This window comes from Cinclus cinclus, chromosome 7 (genome assembly GCF_963662255.1).
Source record: "Cinclus cinclus chromosome 7, bCinCin1.1, whole genome shotgun sequence".
Classification (NCBI taxonomy): domain Eukaryota; kingdom Metazoa; phylum Chordata; class Aves; order Passeriformes; family Cinclidae; genus Cinclus; species Cinclus cinclus.
Window position 1 is genome coordinate 18,589,469 of NC_085052.1, and position 22,064 is coordinate 18,611,532.

At 39.1% G+C, this 22,064-nt stretch overlaps 1 protein-coding gene across 1 annotated transcript; it reads left to right on the forward strand.

The window, feature by feature from the left end:
* Positions 1-598: 598 nt before the first annotated feature.
* Positions 599-21,648, forward strand: ZFAND4 (zinc finger AN1-type containing 4). The gene is given in 11 exon segments (XM_062496875.1): positions 599-879; positions 986-1,288; positions 8,401-8,476; positions 8,578-8,645; positions 9,166-9,357; positions 13,011-13,034; positions 13,461-13,639; positions 14,481-15,647; positions 16,261-16,315; positions 18,490-18,604; positions 20,753-21,648. Coding segments are annotated over 10 exon segments (2,196 nt in total). The 5' UTR covers positions 599-879; positions 986-1,104; the 3' UTR covers positions 20,889-21,648.
* The last annotated feature ends 416 nt before the right edge of the window (positions 21,649-22,064 follow it).

Genomic DNA, 22,064 nt, shown 5'->3' on the forward strand with positions numbered 1-22,064 from the left:
GAGGCACCGCGAGCCCCGCCCCCGGGGACGCTGATTGGCCGACGTTCGTGAGAGCTGGCGCCCCATTGGCCCGCGGCAGGAGCCGTCACGGGGCGGGGCGGCGCGGGGACTGCCGGGCGGCACCTCCCAGTCCTGCCCCCCCGGCGGCTTCGGCTGCACTCCCGGTCCGCGCGTCCCGCCGGGCCCGGCCGGCTCCGGCAGCTGCGGGGGGGGGGTCGGGGGGGGGGGGGGGCGGCGCGGGAGGAGGGGAACCGTGTCTCCCCCCGAGCGGGCCCGGCGGCGGCAGATGAGGTGAGGCCCCGCCTTGGCGCGGTGGGTTCCGGGCCTTCGGGAGCGCCGCTCCTGCGGGAGCCCTGCGGCGGCGGCTCCGAGGGCGGCGGGGCAGAGGGGCCGTGCTCGAACCGCCCCTGGCCCGGCCCCGCCGGCGAGGCGCGTGTCCCGGCAGGAAGCGGGGCCGGGGCAGTGGTGGCGGGGCCCGCGGCCAGCCCGAGGGGCGAGGCCGCCCCGAGGCGCGGCGCGGACCGGGCAGCTGCTCGCCGTCCTTTGTTCGCGGGCGCTCTGCTCGGCTGCCGGGCTCCGGGCCCCGCTCCGGTGCGGCGCTGGACCCCGCTGGCGGGAGCACGGCTGAGCTGCCGCCTCCAGCTGCCTTTCCTGAGCCCGGAGCAGTCCCCGTTCTTAACGTCTTTCTGGAGTTTTTCTCAGCTCTGACTCCACGGAGGGCTCAGCTCTTGTTAGGAGGCATTGGGCGTCTGTTTGTCATGTCGCTTGTGGAAACAAAAATAACAAAGGTAGTAGGTTGCGTCTGGAATGCTGACTGACATTAGGGCCCTAAAACTACAACGCTGGTGATACAATTTGTGATTATCTTGTCCTACCAAGGTAATAACTTAATGCTTCTTAGCCACCAATTTGCACAAAATTAATTTAAATTCTCTTTAGCAGTTACGTTTAGATGTTGTCAGAACTATATTTGTTTGCTTTATAGGTGAAAAATCCTAAAGATGAACAGCAATTCACTACACGTGTCTTCAAAGCTGCCTTGGCTAGAAGTGGAATGTAGTTTCCTGACAGATCTTCTTACAAGGAAGTTGTAAATCCTTTCTAATGGCCAACAAGAAAGAGCCTCCTTTTTTTAATAAAGATAATATGGGACCATTTCACTACAAACTTCCTTTCTATGAAACTATGGAGCTCTTCATTGAAACGCTAACAGGAACCTGCTTTGAACTGCGAGTTTCCCCCTTTGAAACAGTTATTTCTGTGAAAGCTAAAATTCAAAGACTGGAAGGTACTATTCTCTCTTATTTCAGTGTAAACTTTATCATTTTAATCCTGTTTTAAAAATCATAATTGCTAAAATCAAACCAGAAAACTTTATTGTCATGTTTAGCAACATGTATAAAAAGCTAGGTGCTTAGTTTATGGCTCAGTTTTAATTGAAGTTGAGCTACTTTTCTGTTCTTTGCCTTTTCCAAAAGTTCATGGCTCAGGCTTTGCTGGAATTGGTATGTTTGCTCTTCTGATGGGTTGGTTGGGATTTTTTTCTATGTACAATTAAGGTTAATTGTAAAAACGTCTGTGGATTCTCTGACCCACGTTGTTTGTTAGCTAGCAGGTTTATAAATTTGAGCTTTGCAATATGTGTATATTGTAACTGAGCATACTTTAAATTCGCTGCTATGTTTGTTGCTGATTAGGTTAGTCAGTTTATGGTTTTTTTATGATACTGCAGTCACAAGAGCAACTGCAGTGCAGGCAAATCCCAAAGGCAGCTTTAAGTTACTGATTTGAATTTTGTTTAGGTGAGTGATCTTTTGCTGGTAGACAATTGCTCTGGCTGAACAATGCTTTGCCTTAAAGTGATGAACTTGACACGTCATTTTGCGAAGTGAAAATGCCCTTTAAGTTACGAGGCCAGTCCTGATGCTTATGCAAGAAGAATAGGTGTAGGTTAGTCCCCTCTTACCTCTTTTCCTTTGTGGTGAGGATGATCTTGCATGAAAGAATGTGATACGAAATATTTATATAGCCATAGTTTAAGCATTGCATCCTCTACCTTCTTTTTCACTTTGGAGAGGTTAAAGAATTATACAGCTGTAGAAACTGAGAGTATCAGAGCTGCTAATCTTAAGAAAAGGGAACCCCTCCTCTAGTATACCTGTACGTGTTTTTCATCCTTCTATCTGTCTGGAACCCGTCCTCTGGGAGATGTAATATGATGCTGTAGACTGGAATCTATGATACTCTCCTCCTCTTATGGAAATCTGCTCTAGTGGATGGAAAAAAACCCTGACAGCTGGCACAAGTCTCAAAACACACAAGCTTTGCAACAACAGAGGGGACTGTTTGCTAGTAAGGTCCACACAGTAGAAGTTCCAGCGTGCAGATGACTGGAGCTTACATCCGTGTAGGTACAATAGTGCAGCTGTGTGGATGGGCTTTTGTTTGCCGTGGACAAGGCCATAATTAGTTGCAAGTCAGAGAATATGTCAAGATGCTGCTGGAGGCTAGAGGTGAAATAAGAGAAGGAAAGGTTTTCTTCTACCTATAATTGAATATAGGTGTAGGAGAGATGTGTAGAACACTGGCTAACAGTGAATGAAAAGGTAGCATAGGCAGTAGAGAACAGAAGGCAGCAGGCTGTCTGGGCAGTATCAATGATGGATTGAGCTTTAAAGGATGCTTGAAGAGAACAGTGGGAGGTGTGAGGAGGAAGGATTTGAATTCCTTGTAGTCCAAAATGCGAGACTGTGAATAGCCAATACTCAGTTATACCTACAGCTGACTAAAGTATCCTCATTTCTTATTAGAAGAACAGCTCAGTAATGAAGTTATAATAATGCTTATCTGGAATTTAGTTTGCATGTTGATGTTTATAGGATGGTGAGGTAATTATGACTTGGCTGCCACTGTATAGAATTAATACATAAATTTAATTAAACATGGAAGATGAGTTCACTGGTGATTGTCATTGAATGTGAGAAGTCTGTTGTAATACTTTAATACTCCATAGCAGAGTTAAAATATGTATACTGTTCTGATTAATGATTTTTGGGAGGCAGAGTGAAAACAAATTGATCAGTTAGGTGTGGTCAAAACAGATACACAATGACAAATTAATTTTGTGTTGCATTTGGAGTTCCTATTGCATGTAAAATAATAATTAACAATTTTTCAGTGACAAAGCACCTATTACAGTGCACAAGTTTGAGCAGTAAACACCCAGATGGAGCAAAAATTCAGAAGTAATTTTATTGGGATTTAGCATGAGGAGGAGAAAGCTTGCATCTGTTCCTGTTGCTGGTTTTTCCTTTTTATTATTGTATCATGTCAGCTTTCATGGAGTGTGAATCTCTCTTATTTAAGCTGCACTTCTGGTTGGTGAATGCCTCCTGCAGTGTTGGAAGAGTACATGAGGTTCCTAGTTATGTGTATTTCCTTCATTTGGATGTTGGGGACAATAGTATGCAAGCAAAGAAAAAGAGATGTTTTGAAAAAATGAGCTGAGACCTGAAAGCTCCAAGAAAAATATCTAGAATTGTGTCAGAAGTTAACAAATTGTTGAAATATTACCAATGCCTCTAATTGTAAGAGGCTAATAATAAAGTTAAAAGGAGACAAATTGATATTTGTCACCAGCTGGAAAATCAATAGCTGTAGACTGTCTTCACCATAATAAAAAATATGGATGGCATGTTAGAAATTTTGGCTATTTCAGATACTGTTTGTCATTCTTGATGCCTGCTGGTGATCTGACATGGAAAGGCTTTGTTTAGACAGCTGTACAGGCATTGGTACCTTACTAAGAAAGAGCTCCATGTTTCCAGCTATGTGTTTTCAGTGGTTTCAGTCAGTAATGAATATACATAAAAACTTACAGGTTCTAATGCATCTGAAATTTCAGTGCGAGTCTTCTACTCGTAAATTGAAATTATAACATATCTGATGTGTGTTTGGATCAGATCCAGGCATTTGTCCTCAAATATGTTCTATGTGAAGTAAGCAGGAGATTTGTTGTAGTGTTGACTTTGGAGCCCCAGGGGTGAATAACTCCTTGTCTCAGATTTGCTGACTGAGTCCTTTAAAATAGTTCACCTGGGAAGAAACAGCTCCCTTTGTCTCTACTGGTGGCATAAAAGCTGGAATACACACACAGTGCTGCTAGCTATGCTACCTACTCCATTGGTTTTACTTGTTAATCAGTGTTGATGGACAATGGTATCTGCATTTCAGTGTGGCATGAAAGACTGAGCTTTAACATGAGTAGTACTTAAAAAATCAGGATTTCATTGAAAGAGGGGGTAATGGGATTTTTTAAACTGAGATCTCTTTGTTTTCTCCATTGCACAAGTCCTTCTAGCTGCTAGGCTGGGCAGTTTAGTATTCATTCAGAAACACCAATTATTACACTGTTAGAGAAAGATAGCATTCAGGTAGCATATTTGTAGTAGTGGTTAATTAATCTGTTAAAGAAACCAGATAATACTTGTAAGCATGTTTGTTGGGAAAGATAGGATTGAATCTCAAAGGAAGAGGTGGGTTTTGGGATTTGGTGGTGGTAGTGGTGGTATTGTTGTTAGCTTGCAGGAATTAATTTGAATTCTTTGGTATGGAGTGTTAGGGCATTCATTTGCATAGTTAGCATTAAAATAAAAAAATAACTTGGTCGTGGTTTGTTGGGTGAGTACTTGCAACTGAATTTTATATCTCTGTACATGGAAACATCGGCCTTTTTAGATGAAAATTTAGGTGTTCTCTTAGTCTTATACTATTGTAAAGGGAGGAAAGAGCTAGTTTTCAGCATACATCTTGATTTCAGTGTTCGGTAGGTGTTCCCTTGTGTTCAGCAGGGAACAACAGATGCAGCAGTAATTTTTCATGTATGTGTGTACTCAGTTCATCATGTGAGTTGTTATTTTTCTTTGGTCTTTCTGCTGTCATTGTTTTGCTGCCTGTGTACAGCAGCTTCACATTAAATAAAAGGAACTAGACTAATGTCAAGCAGACTTCATGTGTATATTGTAATTTCTTTCAATATTCTGTGAATTCAGAGCATGTCATAAAGATATTTATTACTATTTGCATTAGAGAAAATAGCTGCGTTTCTGCCGGAACTGGAGTAAGTGGATTGCACAAGTGTCATGAATTTTTAACAGAAGCAATTCTGGTTTTTTTCTGTTTACTACTTTTCCCCTACATCTTCTATCTGCTTTATAATTTGCCTGTTTACTGTGCTGATAGAGAAGTTCATGAAGCACTTTTTAAGCTTGTGCCTTGTCTGAGCTGGGGGAACATTTCTGAGTGCAAGACTGCTCAGAGCGGATGGCTGCCCAGAGCAGCATCTGGAAGTTGTAAAGTAAGGTCACCTTTGTCAGGAAATTTTGTTGGCCTGCATTCAGTTACTGGTGATTTGCTCTCTTTAGTCTGTGCTTAGTCTGTCCCTTGGACAAAGAGTAGGTCATTACTGACTCCATTTACACTGCCAGAGTTACTGTCACTCAGGTGAAAGCTGAGGGTTTAACAATTAGGAAAACGTCCTGCCACTGTAAGTTGTGGGCTTTTGCACCTCTTACTAATGTAGCCAGTTTGTGGGGGAAAATAAGACTGTCAGCCCAGCCTCTCTGTATGAAGTGGCTCCATCAGTTTCAATACTGAATGAAAGATAAGTGTAGTTTGAATTTTGACAGTGAAATGTACATGGCATTTTTAAACATAGGAACTTGATACCCACAGCATAAAATCAAGGGTTTTTTTTCTGAAATCTACAAAGATTTTTTTTTTTTCCTGTGTCAGGCTTGACCAAATCAGTTTCTGTGGTGAACCTACTTGGCATGCCAAAAAGAAGAGTTAGGGAGGGAAGCTTAAGGCTGTATGTGATGTGCTGATTCAGAGACCGGATAGGGTAGCCACTTTTCTCCTCTCCTTCCCCCATTTTAGTCAGTCACATTGTCAGTGCACCTGCAGCCATTTCAGTAGGTAGTCTGCAGACTCTTCTGTCCTGCTGTAGCATCACCTGGCCAGCTCATTTCCGTTTGAGCATTGAGATGTAGCTTATTGCCCTGCTTGCCTCTCAGTAGTGATCTGGGCCAGGCCAGTGATTCTATCACATGCTGCTTAGGGAGAGGGTATAGTGGTTGGGTATCTCACAGTTCTCAGTATTGTGGGCAGTTGTACATGCTGATCTTGTGTGCAAATGTCTCCTCAAGAAATCCTTACTATAATCCAGAAAAGGGACAGCTGATGAATATTTTGCTGCCTCTGAAGCTATAAAGCACATATTATTTCCTCAGTGCATAGATACAGAATTCTAAGAATGCAGTATAAAAGGGAATAAGTAATAAAGATGTGTCTGTTTCCAATTACAGCAGAGTATCCTCTTTTCATCTGTTCATTCCATCAAAAATACATTATTGAATGAGCAAGACCATGTTTCACTCCAGTACTGCCAGCTGCAAGCCAGCCTTTTTAACAAATATGCTCTCAGTTTATCAAAGTAATTGGAAATTACTCCTTGGAGGCTGCTGAAACCATAACAAATGCAGACAGTAATCAGATTGTTTGTAATCAGAAGAGGGCAAAACAACACAAAAACTTCAATGTAGAGTCGCTGGCTATTGCCAGCTTGTTCTTTTGCTTACACTGCTGACTTGAAAGATAAGCAATAACCAGCTATTAAATAGATGGCAGTTTAGTAGCAATTATGTTAGTCTACTGTAGGAAGATATTCTTCCTATAAATGTCCTGTGGACTTCAGAGGATATAAGATTCCTGTTAAATGCCATCAAGTGGAGTGAAGTTGTGTTGATCATTCAGAGCACGGTGGATATGTGCTGTGGTGAGAAGAGGAAATTGTCATCTTCTGTAAAGCCTGAAGAGAAACAATGACAGTTCCTCCAAAGTGCACTCCCCATTCTGCAAAGGGATGTCTCCTACGTGCCTGTTTGATGTGCTTGCATTTTGATCCCCTCTTCTTCCTTGGGTATTGGGAGCTTTGTGCCCTTCCTCTACCTAGCAAGGGACTGCTTTGCTGATCGTTGCCACAGCTTGCTAAGCATTCTCACAACCCTTCAGAAGCTTAGATGTTTTTGGGGACTATCTGGAAGACTCTTATCTTTGTGTTCCCCTCCTGCCAGATGTATTTAGGGAAGTCTTACTGTGTAGCACTGCCACTTGCATTTCCTTTTAAGTATCTGAATATGCGATGAATAAAAATATAGGACAAGATTATTTTAATGCAACCTTCAGGGAAATATATTTATAGATTTTGTTCCTTAGTATGAGAAGTAGTGTTCAGAACTTTTTGAAAAAGTAGTTCTTCATCTCTATAGATATATATTTTAATTAACATTTGTCATGAATGCACAGTGAGATCTAAATTATCTGGGTTTCCCTAGACAAATTGTAAAACTTCCTTTTGATGCTGGAGGGAAGATTTTTTTTTTTTTGGTGGTCTGAGATGTCTCATCCTTTTGTAACTGTCTTTATTTGTATTCTATCCAAAATTCAGAAAGTAGTATCATTCCAGTAAAAATGTGTGAAGTCCTCAAGTTGTACCAGCTTTTCCTTATTATCTTTAATGTCTGTTAGATCTGTATCTAACTGAGTTGACTATGCAGGCAAAAATAATGTAGAATTTGGATTCTATTTGTATAGAACACAGAATTTTAATAAGGAACAAAAATTCAGTATGCTTATTTTCTTTTTAAAAAAATAGCCAAATCATCCCAGAACTTGCACTGAAAGTGAATATTACTGGATATTAATAACATTCTGATGGCTTGAAAAAAACGCCCAGAATGAAACAAGTGTGTTTGTAGGATGAAGTTTAGTTAACTGCTCTGGTACTAAACTGTACGTGCCAACTCTGAGGTCCCAAACCAAGCAGGGATAGGAACACATTTGCACTTCTTGCCGCTGTAATAGAGCTGCCACCAGTCACCTTAATGTGACTGTCTGTACTGTCAGTAATACAATATACTAGTTTGTGGTTAAATTATTCAGCAGTTTTGTCAGTAGAAGGTTTATCCTGTTTTTCCTGTCAGTAGACATAAAGTTCTGAAGTTCAGATAACAGGAAAAAACCTCCCTTATGTGATGACTAGGAAATGCCAGTATTGAATAAGCCTGAAGCAGTTGAACATGCCTACACACTTTCTGCGGAGCCAAAAGATTAAACTTTGTGTGTGAATTAAAGCCTTCAGAAAATCCTTGGTTTTAGTAACTATTTGGAGGTTGCATGTCATGGCTGAAGACAGCTCAAGTGCCTGTCCTTGTCCTGCTTCTTCTCTTCTTTCTCCTGTGATCCAGTTTCAGTCCATCAGCCCCACACTCTTCAAAGAGAAGAACTCCCTAGGAGCCCTCTTGCCAAGCCTTAAGTCATTTGTTTGTTTCTTTTGTTTAGGTATTCCTGTCTCTCAGCAGCACTTAATTTGGAATAATATGGAACTGAAGGATGACTATTGTTTGGATGATTATAAGTAAGTGTAGAATAAAATTAGGTTTCTAATTAATGTTTCTAAATTATTGTCAGCATAAATGACAGAAAATGCTATAAAAATTTATTTACTGTTATTTACAGCATTTCAGAAGGCTGCACTCTGAAGTTGGTTCTGGCAATGCGAGGTGGACCTGTTAACACCAGAAGAGGTAGGTGTTAAGGAAGTTAAAGACAGTGGTTTTCATGCAATGTCTTATAACTGTAAAGAGTTTCTCTTAGGTAAGCATTTTAGACAACCAGACTTCAATTCTAATTAATTGGAAAGATACTTAACAAAAATGGGGAGATTTTTTTCCCCATCTTCTCTTAGCATATCAAGTGCACTTTGTTTACTCTTTAAGTATACTTGTATGTACAGAATCATCAAGTCATAAAATTAGCAATTCTTCACTTGAAGAAAAAAATTATCCTGGAACGTCATTATACAAATAATTTTTAAAATATGGTTGATAAGAATTAGGCACTGCTACAATCAGATGATAAACTTGGTTATGTGGATCATGTGTGTAGGAGTGAAAATGAAGAAATTCACTTGATAGTTTTCACTTGAAAATAAATTCAGCATATCTTCTAGGTTGGGAATTCCTGTTATAAACTGAGCTGAGTTCTCAAAGGGGATCAGAAGAACAAGAATATTTTGGTTTTATTTTGGTTTTTTTATCTTTTTAGTTCCTGTGAAAGATCCTATCAGGGAAATGGCTGAGTACATGGATCCTGCTAGAGACAAGATCTGGGAGAAAGGGCCATCCAACAAACAAGTGACCTTCTTGGTGTATCGAGAAGGAGATCGGTTGAATTTCTTCCGTGTGGTTGACCGGGGCGATGGCACTTTAACACCACTGTCTGAGTCTTTGAGGTAAAGTTGGTTTTAATCTTTATCTTATTCTTCAAATGTGAGCTGCTGTGTGATTTTCAGCTGTTACTTGTTGGTTTTGTCAAAAGAGTATCTGGCACATTCAAGAATTATTCCTTTAGGGCTCTTAAATTGTTGTAACTATCTAACAGCACAGTAGTGCTTTGTGGTCAGTGGTTGTGCTAGTGGTTCTCTTATCACTGTGTGCATTAATATAGTGAGATAAAACTGACTGCATACTTCAGGCAATTCTCAACATTCCAGCCCTTTCTGAAAAGGAACATGTTGCAGGAGAGTCAAATGAATATTTTATTAGGTATTAAAAACTTCTGTTAAGCACTTTCTCTGACATCTTAAGGCATTTGTTTAGTTTTGTAAACATGTCCCTGTTCCTATAATTTTTTTTTTTCTGTGGACTAAATGATTAGTCAGGAAGATAGTAGATTGGCAGTGCATAGAACTGTGGGCTTTTTTAGTTTGTTGGTTGCAGGGGTGGTTGTTTGGTTTGAAGGGAGGGGCGGTTTTGTTGTGCTTCTTGTGGGGTGGGGATTTTTTTTGTTTTGGATGGATTTTGGTTGGGAGGTTTTTCTGTAATTTTTTTCTGTCTTTTTTTTTTATATATATTGAAGTCATTACCAATACAGCTAGATTTTGGATGTATTTGGGCCTCAGGTTAGCTACAGTTGAGTACCAAGCTTGTGTCAATTGCTGTCAGAATCCAGTGATGTTATCATCAGAAGGACAAGTATATGACTTTACCTACTACATTGGAATTGTAGTAAACAGTTTGGTAGTCTTTTTTGTAAAACTGTCAAAATGGATATCTATTAAAAATTATTGCATTCTATTTTTATACTTAGCTTTTTGATAGGTACTTCTATCCTCCCAAGAACTTAATATTTGTACAACTGTGAGGAAAGGAGTCCCTTCTCTGGGAACTATCTGTGCTTTCTCCAAGGCTAAGGCTTAAACTGCTTTAAGTGACTATTCTTGTTTCTGTTTGCAAAGGAAAAGCAAGAGCTTTGTACTGGATTTATATTCAGTTTGTATTTGGAGTGATACTACTCTTAAATAAAATTTTTAAGGCATCCATACTTAAAAACCACTGACTGAAAGAAATATCAAAGTTGAATTCCCACATTGTTGTACAAAGTAGAAAGATCTAGTATTTGATATACAAGGAAGAGATACAAATATTTTAGATCTGTGATTTTATATTTAAGCCCCTGTACTCGTTCAGTAAATAGCCACATATGGTATTGTTTGAAATAGGTTTTAAAAAGCATAATTGGTTAAGAACTGAGAACCTGGCTGCTGCTCTGGGCTAGATACACTTCTGGAAAGATGAGCAGACTGGTGTAATTCTTGTTCTTGCTGCTACCCTGCCTGTTGCCTCTTTGTTCTTAATAAACCTCTGGTTCCAGTGAACATCAAAACCCATTCACAAAGCTGGGACTGTGGATGCTATACTGTGAGTTAGTTCAAGGAGTTGTCATAAGCAGCTTGAAATACCATTTTTCAGTAGAATGGGCTCCCTGGTATCTGCCTACATGTTCAAATTTTTGTGTGTGAGTGTGTTGAATTTTTTTTTTTTTGCCATTTAAAACTGGTGTATTCAATGGTCTGAAAGTCTGTTTTTTCCATTGGGTAAACCTAATGTACAGATTTAATAGTAATTTTACTGAGATTGGCTAAACGTTGCAAATGGGAGCAATAAACTAGTCATTTGGCTCTTGCAGGGTACCTGGGTGAGCCTTTCAAAGCACAGCAGCACACAGGAAAGTCAAATACTTTGGGCTTAAGAAATGTGCTGGCACTGCTCAAGTGAGCCAGTTGGGTTGGAAGCCACCTGAGTTGAAAACATTCAGCATGAGTTGTTTCTGTTTTTCTGTGCCTTCTGTGGGAGTTCACTTACTAGCTTTTCTACTAAGGCAGATAGTAATTTGGAAGGGAAGAAAATCCTAATTCTTGAGTTTGGTATCATGGCTGGGTGAGACTGTGGGAAATGGAAAAAGTAGCAAAGGGAGGAGAGAATGGAAGCAAATCAGAGCTTTTTGTTTGATCTTTATAGAGTAAAGCTGTGGGTCACTCGGAATACTGCTGTTTTCCCTACTGACAGATCTATTCATATGTCTGGGTATATTGGTGACTAAAACAAGTGCTTCAAAATTCTACCATCCTTTTTCACATTGTTGATACCTGGAGCAGAATTGATTGAATGAAATTTAGAAATGAGACACTGGTTTTAGTTTTGTTTTATAGCTCTCCAGATAATTTTATCTGTGGTTGAGTTACTGGTTAAAACTTGACAAAAGTGTAAATGCATACAGTGATCATTGTCTCTGGGTTAGAAGAGTGCTGAAGTTGTGATGGAGGACTGGTAGACACTGGGGCTGAAAGGGTTTCAGCAAGCTAATAGATTTTGAGGCATGCACTTTACAAGGAAGAGCTCAGGAACGTTGACATCTATGGACAAAGTAAATTTAGAATTTACTCATTGTAAAATGGGGTGGAAATACCATTAATATCAAAACTCCCTGTCCAACTTCTGTAATCTTACAATCACATTAAAGCAAATAATCCTTTTATCACTCCGTTGGTTTTTTTTGTTGTTTTTGTTTGGGTTTTTTTGTTTGTTTGTTTTGTTTTTGTGTGTGTGTGTTTGGCCCCTATTTGTCAGAAAATGGAAGACAAACATAACAATTATTTTTGCATTAAAAAAATAAATCAAAAATCAACCAAACATGAGACATACCACTTTGTTTTCTGTCCTTACCTAGCAGGAAAGGGACATTCAACAAATTTTGACTTGGTGATGTAAACCTTTGTAAAGATAAAATTTTTGAATTTTTTTGTAGTGTTGGGCTTTTACCAGAAGTATATATATGTATATGCATGCAAACTGTCCCTATATGGAATTATTCAGGTTTTGGTAAGAAATGTCTTGTCTATTTTGCTGACTCTTGGTTTGCATTTGCTGCTGTCTTGCTCTTCACGCTGTCTCCCAGCTGTGCTGCCTTTGGAATTTTGTTACATTTTAGGAACTGGATTTGGAGAGTCAGTACAAAAAATGCTGGCTCTAAAGGCAGCAGAATATTTCCAAGAACCAGGTAAGATGCCAGCTCTAATTAGTGATATTTTCTTTTTGGTACTGACTACCCATGACTTTTAGTCCTTCCTGATCTCTTTTGGAGAGTAGAAACTTGAGCTAAATCTAAGATATTTGTACGAACACAGGGGAGTTAGGGGAATTGCCTGATTGTCATGATTTCTAGATGCTGACAACCTAATGGAAGAACTAAAACACTCTCTAAAATTTGTAATGAATTGGACAGTCCTAATGGTTCTTTCATTTCGCTGTCAAATGTTGAGTGTGTTACTGCTCAGTGCTTCATTGCTTCATAGGAAAAAACAAGTTAGATGCTGATTCTTAATATCTTGAGGTTTTGGATTCTGTTAGAATGTGGAATGGAAGAAGGAATAGTTATGCTATAAACTTCCAGTGACTACTGACTTAAAATATTTCATCTTGGGACTAGAAATTCTAATCTATTTATTTTTTTTTCCAAATGTGAGACTCTTTGGAATCTTTGGAAACCTAAACTGATCTTTTTTTTTCCTTTTTTTCTTTTTTTTTTTTTCTTTTTATTTTGAAAAGGAGAAATAGAATATCACATCCACATGGGTGACCCCTCCATTTCCATTTATGGTGAGAACACCCCTCAGGATGGATAGAAATTTGGACTTTTCCTTCCATGCCACTGTCTGGTTAATTGGAAAACTGATCAGCTTGTTGTCTGAATCACACACTTAACAGCTTTGGCCATATCTTCAGGAGACATTTGTGGAACTGGATATCCCCTCTGTGGGGAAAATATATAGTGAGTGTGAACCAACTGTATATGATGTAACAACTTCCCAAAAGCGTGGCTATGTTCAGATTTCAGCAACACCACTTTGCCCTAATAAGGGATGTTTATGTGGATAAATGGATTTGAAATATCTTTGCATACAGTTTTACATAATGTTTTGTCAACAGATCAACTACGGATATGACTTCCTAGTTGTAAGAATACTCTACATTGAAAACATAACTAAATTACTTCATTAGAGGGTAAATATAAGCTTTCTTTTACTTTCAGTGGTGGTTCAGTTTATAATTTATATGCTGATGATGAAGATGAGACAGAGGCATCACCTTCTGGCCAACAGATTATTGAGAATTCAATTACTATGAATAAAATGAAACTGCTCAAGGCAAAGATGGAGAACATGAATCTGAGTAAAAAGGTGAAATTGTGATTTCAATTTTTCTGTCATAAAACAGCTTTGGCTTTCCTTGTGTTGACTTTTCTAAAAATCAGATCAGATACTCTGCATATTGAGAAGTCAAGTTTTCATGGGCAGATGATTTCTCAGCTATCGTTTATGTTAAGACTATTGTATGAACACTCTGCTGAGGGGCATTGGCATTCCTTGGACCTACCTGCCCTCATTCAAAGAATTCATTACTAGCCCTGGATTTATTTGCAAGGGTAGATCTTTTGGGTGGGTTGGTGTGTTTTGTGGTTTTATTTGTTTGGGGTTTTTTCTTCCAGTACTTTTAAGTAGCATTGTTTTGCAGTACTGCTCTGGTAAAAGTCACTGTTTCTCTTTAAATTTCATTAGACATACTGTAACTGAAAAGCCTATAAAGTGAAATACAGGAATGATATTACCTTGGAAATAACATGTTCATGTTTGATTAGGTTACCTAAATGTAAAATGAAGATATTATATTTCTTTACATTTTTTTTGTTATGTTTGAGACCTTAAGCTCCTCTAGATAAACTTGATGACATCCTGGCTTCTTTTTTCTGTTTCTCTTGATCACCAATTTATTGAAAACATTTCCTGATTATAATCTTTGATTTTATTACTCAGATGTTGGGGTGAAGTCTTGATGGTTAGTAACATATGACGGAGTAGAGAGAATGATCTGGTCTTTCGTGGGTTTACACTATCTGAATTCCTCGGAATATATTTTCAGTCAGGTCTTTTGAGTGCAATAGGAATTCAAATACTAATTGTTGTTGTATCTGTGTTTTTTTTATTTTGGTTGGGCTTTTTGTTGTTTTTTTTTTTTTAATAGCCTAAGAAAACTGTCAAGGTGAAGCCTCGCCCTCCCATGACTCCTCGACCATCTAGTGGCTCGGTGGCTGCTGCTCGTCACCGCTTTCTGAGAGTGCTCCCCCATATCGGACAGTCGTGCCTACCTCCTCCTGGGAATTTGCATCAGTCAGAATCTCCTCAAAATGCACTTTCAGCATTGGCTACTTTGGCCACTGCTGGTAGAACAATGCCATCCACAGCTAATCACTTCCTTAAGGAAGATGACGCTTGGCAGAGCAACTCTTGGTCTCAGCCAGTCAATAGCATCAGGTTACCACCGAAAATATCTCGTGTTGAACTAGAAAATGCAAAACTACCTACAAACGGTATTCTGACTCCTGTTTCATCCCTGCCTGCAAATTCAGAAAAAGTATCTGAAAATGTGACCTCAACAAGCGAGGAGGATGCTGTTTTGTTTCCAAATCTAACAAACGTGGAGCTGTATGGAACAGAGGAAGAACATCTGTCTGAACCAGATGCTTTTGCTTTTTTAGCAGAAGCAAGCACTGCTGAACAGTGTAGTGAGATATATGACATAGGAAAGGTGAACCCAGAGCTTGAACTGCCTGATGGAGACAAAGATTCTAAGGTTGTAGAGCAGCATAGAAAACCTATTGGCAAAGTGCTGAGCACTGCAGCAATGGAGACTGGTCTTTTAAGTCCTCAGAAAAATCTGCTTTTGTCCCCCCTCCGGTATTCGGCACAAGTGGCACATCACAGTACTCTGAAACCACAAGCACAGCCTAGATGCTTTGAGGCTGGTAACTTGAGATCTACGGCCTCCCCAAACGTGCTTCGATCGTTGGAAGTACGTAGTATAGCAGACTCCTCTTTTTCTAGGACCACTAGATTTTGTAGTGTGAAAGTAGAGTCACTTGGCAAAAGACCTGATGTAATTTCTAAATCAGAGGCTAGGGATGTTAGAGATGTGGCTAGCAAGGCATCCAAAGAACCTACAAGTTCTGTAAGTAACTTAGGATTTCTGGCTTCGCTGGCCCGAAGCACAAACAGGGAAAGTTTACAGAGTTCCTGTGGGACTGACAGGTTTCGGACTTCTGGTATTGCACTACCTACAAACCTGCAGCATTTTCAGGAAGAAGGCTTTAGGAAAGCTTCTCCTCCAAATGAAGCTGCTGAATATATTCTAGTGAGTATGCACACTTGCAAAGAAATCAAAGTTTTCCTGTTTTTGTGATACTGATGTTACAGAACTACTGTGTGTGTGTATGTGTGTGTGTGTCTTGTCAGAAGAGGCAGATGGGCTGTGGGAGGTGTATTTAAATCCCTGATTGTCTTAAACTGTTTTCTGAATGGCTGATGATAGTCTAAACTGCCTGTTTATCTAAATAGTCCTAGAAGTAATTTTTCTTTAAGACTAAAGTGGTTCAGTTCACAACTGAAATGTCAAGTTACTTTAGCAATGGAGTTATGAGTGTGTGTGTCAGAAGTGTCATCTGGTTTCTGCTCACTAATTGTAATTTATTCCAAAGTGTACCCAGTGACTGGCACCATATGTGCCAAGCTTCTGCTCTCTAATGCACCTCATTGTTTTGGTGTATTTTGAAGTGTGGGGAGATTTATTAAATACCCATTGAGGGTAAGGCTTTATATTGCAGAATTGTAACTGTGTGTGCAGAAGTTTTCTTAGACTCTTCATGGGTAGATGATAAACGTTGTCAAATAAGCTGATACCAGACTAACTACATTTTCATTTAATTTCCATCTGCTAGTAATCTTCCTTGTGGAAATTTTTTTTTTAGTCTGCACATGGGCTTGGAATGAATGGAAGTATGGCAGCTGTAGGGAAAAGAGTAGGTAAGTAACTTATATAATTAAAGATGGCTCTTTAATCTTCCCTCATATATCACACATAGAGAGGACAAAAATAATTTATCTTTGCAAGGCATTTGGCTTCTGGAGTCCTTGCTGTATTACATTTCTATAGCACGGTTAATCTTTTAATATTGTAAGCAGTTCTAAAAAATGCAGATGGCATCCAGATCTTAGGTGGACCGTAACTGCAACTTTTTCTTAGCTTTTTATCAGTAGCATTATCTTTAGTACAAAAAAAATGGGGAGGAAGCAATAAGGGCATGGGTGCTGCAGAACAATGATACAGTGCAGATCTTTCACTGTTTTTTGTGCTGGTCATCGTTCTTTCCACCCTAGCCTTGGTAACTGTGGAGTGCTTAATGTTTGACATCTACTGAAAGAGGATGTGTTATGCATAGATATTAACTGCTTATGTGATTAATTCTATTGGGGGGAAAAGGAATTGTCTAAATTAATGCTTTAAAGCTCTTAAGACAGTGAACTAAGGATTTTCAGCACATTTAATTTTTCTTTTATGTATCTTTGACTTTCAGTTAGCAATTTTTCTTTTCTTTCTGTATGACCTTAGGAAAAGGTAGGTGTATATTCCAGATCCAGGTATAGAAAATGAGCTAGACAATAGATGTTCAAATAGCAGCTGCAACAGAAAACAGTTATGTAATTGTAATGTTGGAGAAAAAGCTGCTAAAAGAGTGGGTTGTGTTCTTTGTTTCACAGCTGTGGGTGCAGCTTTGACTTGGCGGTGAGTTAGTAAACAGGTCTGTCCTTTGCTGCTCCAGAGGTGATACCCTGAGAGCCTTGTCTGCATGGTGGGGTAGCCTGCTAACACCTGAGTCACTGTGGATAGGACTTGAAGAGGACTCTCCTCTGGGAATCTTAAAAAAAAGTGTATTTTCCAAAAGATGCCAGATACGAGTTAGTGTGGTCATATCATGCAGCCCTTGAGAGAGATGTGGCTGGTAGTGAGTTGTTGTATAACTGGCCAAAGGACAGATCACTTTTCACTGGAGTTGCTGTAGGGATGGAAATGTGTAGATAGTTGTATTGTTTTTTTTCTGTTCAAGTAGGTCCACAGGGCCAGCTGTCTTCAAGCTCTGTCTCTTTCACAAACTGGGCTAACTTATGCTTCTGAAATTGTGTGCTTTTAGATTATGAAATTGCTCATGTAGGCAAATGTTGACTGGAGGATTCAATACTAAATAGGAATGGGGTGGGAGTGGTTGGTGTGATGACTGTGATGTGTAGTGATTGCCTGGTGCTACTATTGAGTGTAGTCTGCTGCACTTCAACTGAGAAATGACTGTTGGGATTAAAGATGTCCTGGACAAAAAATACTTGTGAACTCATGAGAGAACTTTTTGGGAACATCCTGACAATACAGCAGTAGAAACACTGAAGGAATGTTTGAGAGGATGCATTGCTCACTTTACTGATCCAGGTGTGGGAAGTATGCTTAGGCAAGTTGTGGACAAAGAAGTTAACTTCTATAGAGGGAAGGGAGAAGAAGAAAGAAGCCTTTTCTTTACATGATCTCCAGTTAATAAAGCAGCAGCCAAGAATTACATGGCAAAAAGTAAAAATCAAGTAAATTTTTAAGTACAGAAATTTTACAAACATCTGCAAAGTGCCTGATGTAACCATGTAGCTAAGTAGAGGCCTGTAGTCTAATACTACACTTCTCTTGCAATTATGGAGTACCAGCAAGATTTTAAATAGTTGCAGTACTTACTTGGCAAACTGGTATACTGAATATATTGGTTGTTAGGTACTGGATTGCCCAGTTGAGTCTTTGTAAAGTCATTGTGCCCAGTGCTTTCCCAGTGCCACTCTGGGTGTGCTCATTTTGCACCTGGAAGACAATTAAGAGATGTGTTTCTTGATTTGTTTTGTAACTTCTTGCTTACGTGAACTTTTAAGGTTGTTCAAAATAACAGTTCTGAGCACTGTGATGCCTCTTCCAAAGGTGTTCATAGGCTTGAGGTGTGCTTCTTGTTTTGGCTTCCAGGGTTTATTTTTCCCCTCTCCTTTTAGGCTTTGGGGTTCCCACCTGAAGTGTCCTAAGAAATGCAAAATAAATCTGCATTTCAAAAGATAACATTTAACTAGTTTGTGAATAAGTTACAATGTCTTTGCTGTCTTTCTACTTCTGAAAGCAGGTGAAGCAACCCATCTTCCACCTGTGGATGGCTTAATTCAAGCAAAAAAGAAAATTTCAAAGCACTGCTTTCTTTGTGGCAAGAAAACTGGATTGGCAACCAGCTATGAGTGCAGGTAGGCTGAGTGTATAACCAGCTGTTACTTAAAATTGATAGCTGAGTTAACCAAAAAGTTTTCTTTGCTGTGTGGTATTACTTAAGCACAGCAAAACAAAAGGCAACCTTCAAAACAGTTGCAATTCTCAGTTTAGCAAAACTGCAGGAATTAGAACTCAGGAATGTTGCCCCTGTTGTGCTTTTGAAGTGTATGTTCTTCCAGGAAGGTCGAGAAATAGAAGGTAAGAGAATGGAAGATACCAGGAAATGAACAAGTTAACAGAAAACAATGAGACTTTATACTGGTGGGAGAAGAACTTGCTGCAGATAAGTGTTTTGGAGAGTTTCTCATCAATAATGATACCTTTAACAACTTGAGTTAAAAATGGGTTTGGTAGATTTTTTCAGAAATCTCCCTCAGATTTCTCCCTGTTGCAGCACATCTTCACAGATCTTTGTGAACTTATACAAATTTGTGTTCAAGAAATTTTTTGGTTTTATGTGTGTTCTGTTTTTTGCAAGACTTCAGTCATCTTTGGGCATTTAGAGCATCTCAAATACAGAACAACAGAGTGCTGGTCCCCCACATCATTACTTCCAGACAACACTGTGAGACCAGGTGCTTGGTGGTAATCTTGGGAAACTAAAAAACAAACGAACGACAAACAAAAAAAATCCCCAGACAAACAAACAAAAAAACCCCTCCAAACAAAAAAATCACAGTAACAACAAAAACCACAGGAAAAAAAACCCCTGCTTTCTCTGTTAATCTTAGTTTTCAAATTATTCTTTCCCCACAAGATATTTTTTCTTAGTATTGTTTCCTATGAGCTGGTCTAGGTTGGGAACTGCTGCACTGTGAGGGCTGCATTTGGAGCTGATCTTAGTTCACACCAACAACAACAAAATGAAAAAACTTCTGCCACTGGGGAATCATATAGAGAATTTCAGGGTGAGGAATTGTCTCCCTACTGACTCTTCAGACTCTGATTCTGAAACAGTTTTGGACACTGCTCACTTTGCTAATGAGCAAGTAGCTGCAAGCTCTTCTAAAAGTAACTAAGCAGCTTGCTTAAAGTTAAAAATGAAGGATGAAATGGTTCATCTCCAAGAATAGTGTTTGTTTTGGTTTCAAAAGGAGTGACCATAGGACCTTTTACTAGAAAGCAGCATAAACCAAATAGAGGATACAGTCATATGAGGAAAGTTGTGGTTATAGGACCAAGAACTAAAGAAAAGCAAATTTATTTCCAGGCACGCAAAGCCTCAGGAACAGCTGAAGGGTTTATTATGAACGCAGATAGGTAAATAAATAGGGGATTATAATGTAATAGTGAGTTCAATGGGTAACACTTAATCCATTTCAACAGAATTCTCATTTTGAGTAGTGGCAGTGTTTTACTGTCAAGAAGCATCTCTATCAAATAATCAGGCAACAGGGCTCCAGTATGGGTCTCCAGGTAAAGCACTTTTCCACATCATATACAACATCCAAAGTATGCTTTTTTCTTGGTAAGACTCTTAACTGCAGAGCTGTCAAGTTTGAAGATAAAATCTTCATCTCAACTCATCAGAATTGCAACTGATACTGGATAGATGAACCCTTTTGAAGTCCTACAGGAAGTTATGTCCCCTGTAGTTTGTCTGGTGTCTTAACAGCTGACTAAATCTGTATTTGTTAATCTTAAATGGTTAATTTGAGTTTATGCCAGGCAGAAGTTGTGCTAAAAAGAACTGTTTTGATTGTCTTGAGTGGTGTTGTGGTTTTGAATTGAAATGCATTACATGGATTTCACCTGAGGGAATTACTGTCCATGGTTTTGTCCTCTAAATTCTGCCAACTAATATTGTGTGAGGTCCTTAAAAAAGAAAGTTAAAAAAAGCTCATACTTCTTAATTTATAAGTGTATTTGATCCTTGCTAGCTGGTTCATGGAGTAGTGATCTTGTTTAGCTTCCCAGCTGAAGAGACTGTTGGGTCAAAACTAAAACATTCAGTGTGGAAAATGTAATTTTGTGTACCCCACCAGTTAATGTTATCAGTCAAGAATGATAAGAGTTCAAACAGTTCTGTCATTTAACACATGATTAAGCAAAATGGCTCCCAGCATGTCAGAGCGTTAAAAGCTTCTAAGAGTTTGTAACTTGCAATATTCTTAATTCTTCAGATGTGGAAACAACTTCTGTGCAGCACACCGCTATGCAGAGACTCACACCTGCACCTACGACTACAAGAGTGCGGGACGGAGGTATTTGCAGGAGACCAATCCCATCATTAGTGCACCAAAGCTTCCCAAAATTTGACATGGTTGTGCTGCATGTGGCCACTCTGCTGTTGAAGAATTGTATTGAATTGAGAGAAGCACTTGCTTAAACTGCATATTTTTTGCCATGCTCCATATTTAAAGGTTTGCCAAGTAACAAAAGCACATGAGGATGCATCGAAGAATAATGTGAACACTACTGCAGTTAAAGCTTTTCTTCTTGAGTGAATGAAAAGTTAAAAATTAGTTTCTAAAAACTTACACTATGATTTAACTGTTACTGCACGTGTTGTGTTTTATATTTGGAAAAGCTATTTCACTAGACAAGTCTTTAAAGATGCACTTTACTAACTTTACTGTATAACCAGAGTTGAGGGGGTGTTGTAATGAGGGTGTCACGTAATGTCTTCTGTAATCTTGGTTTTGTCCATTGTGTGGTATCTTCTAAGTTATTTCACTAGAAAGGTCCTCCTCCCTCCCCTTTCTTCAAAAAGCCTGTTTTGAGATTTTAAGGGGATAGTGTGTTCCACCCCTCTGTTTCATTCTGATTGATATTTGTACATTGTGTGTGTCCATTCTGAAAATTGCATATCATCTTAATCACATTTTCTTAAAATAATGCTGTTTATATGACAAGTTTGTTTTTAAATAGAAGGTTCCCTGTTTGTTGCCATTAAATATAAGAAACTACTTATTTTAACTTTTTTTGTAATCCTAGATTTTTTTAAGACTTCACAACTTGCTTTGTTAAGATGTTGAATGCTGTTACTGGAAGAAATTCTAATAAATATTAAATTTTATTCTTGTTTATGCTGTCATGAATGTACAGAATCACTTCCCTCTTAAAGAGTGTTCCTGAATTAAAAATTGGGCTCTTGGGAGGGATATTTATTTTCTTTTTTTGGTATATTTATTTTCTTTTTTTCTTCACAATCACTGGCTCATATCTGTTCATACTGAAGGTGATGGGAGGAATTCCCACCAACTTCATTAGGAATAGTGTGACCAACAGTGTGTGGTTTAAATAAACCTCCTGAAGTCTTACAGGTGTACTAGCAAAGGCAATACAGATGCCCAACAAATGGCAGGTATTAACCTTTCTCTCCTCCAGCTGATACAGTATAAAGGCAATTCAGTAAATGCATGAGACACCTCTAATGATTATGTAGCCACTGTAGAAACTGCATTTGGAGGAATAGACCTATAGAAGACTTTC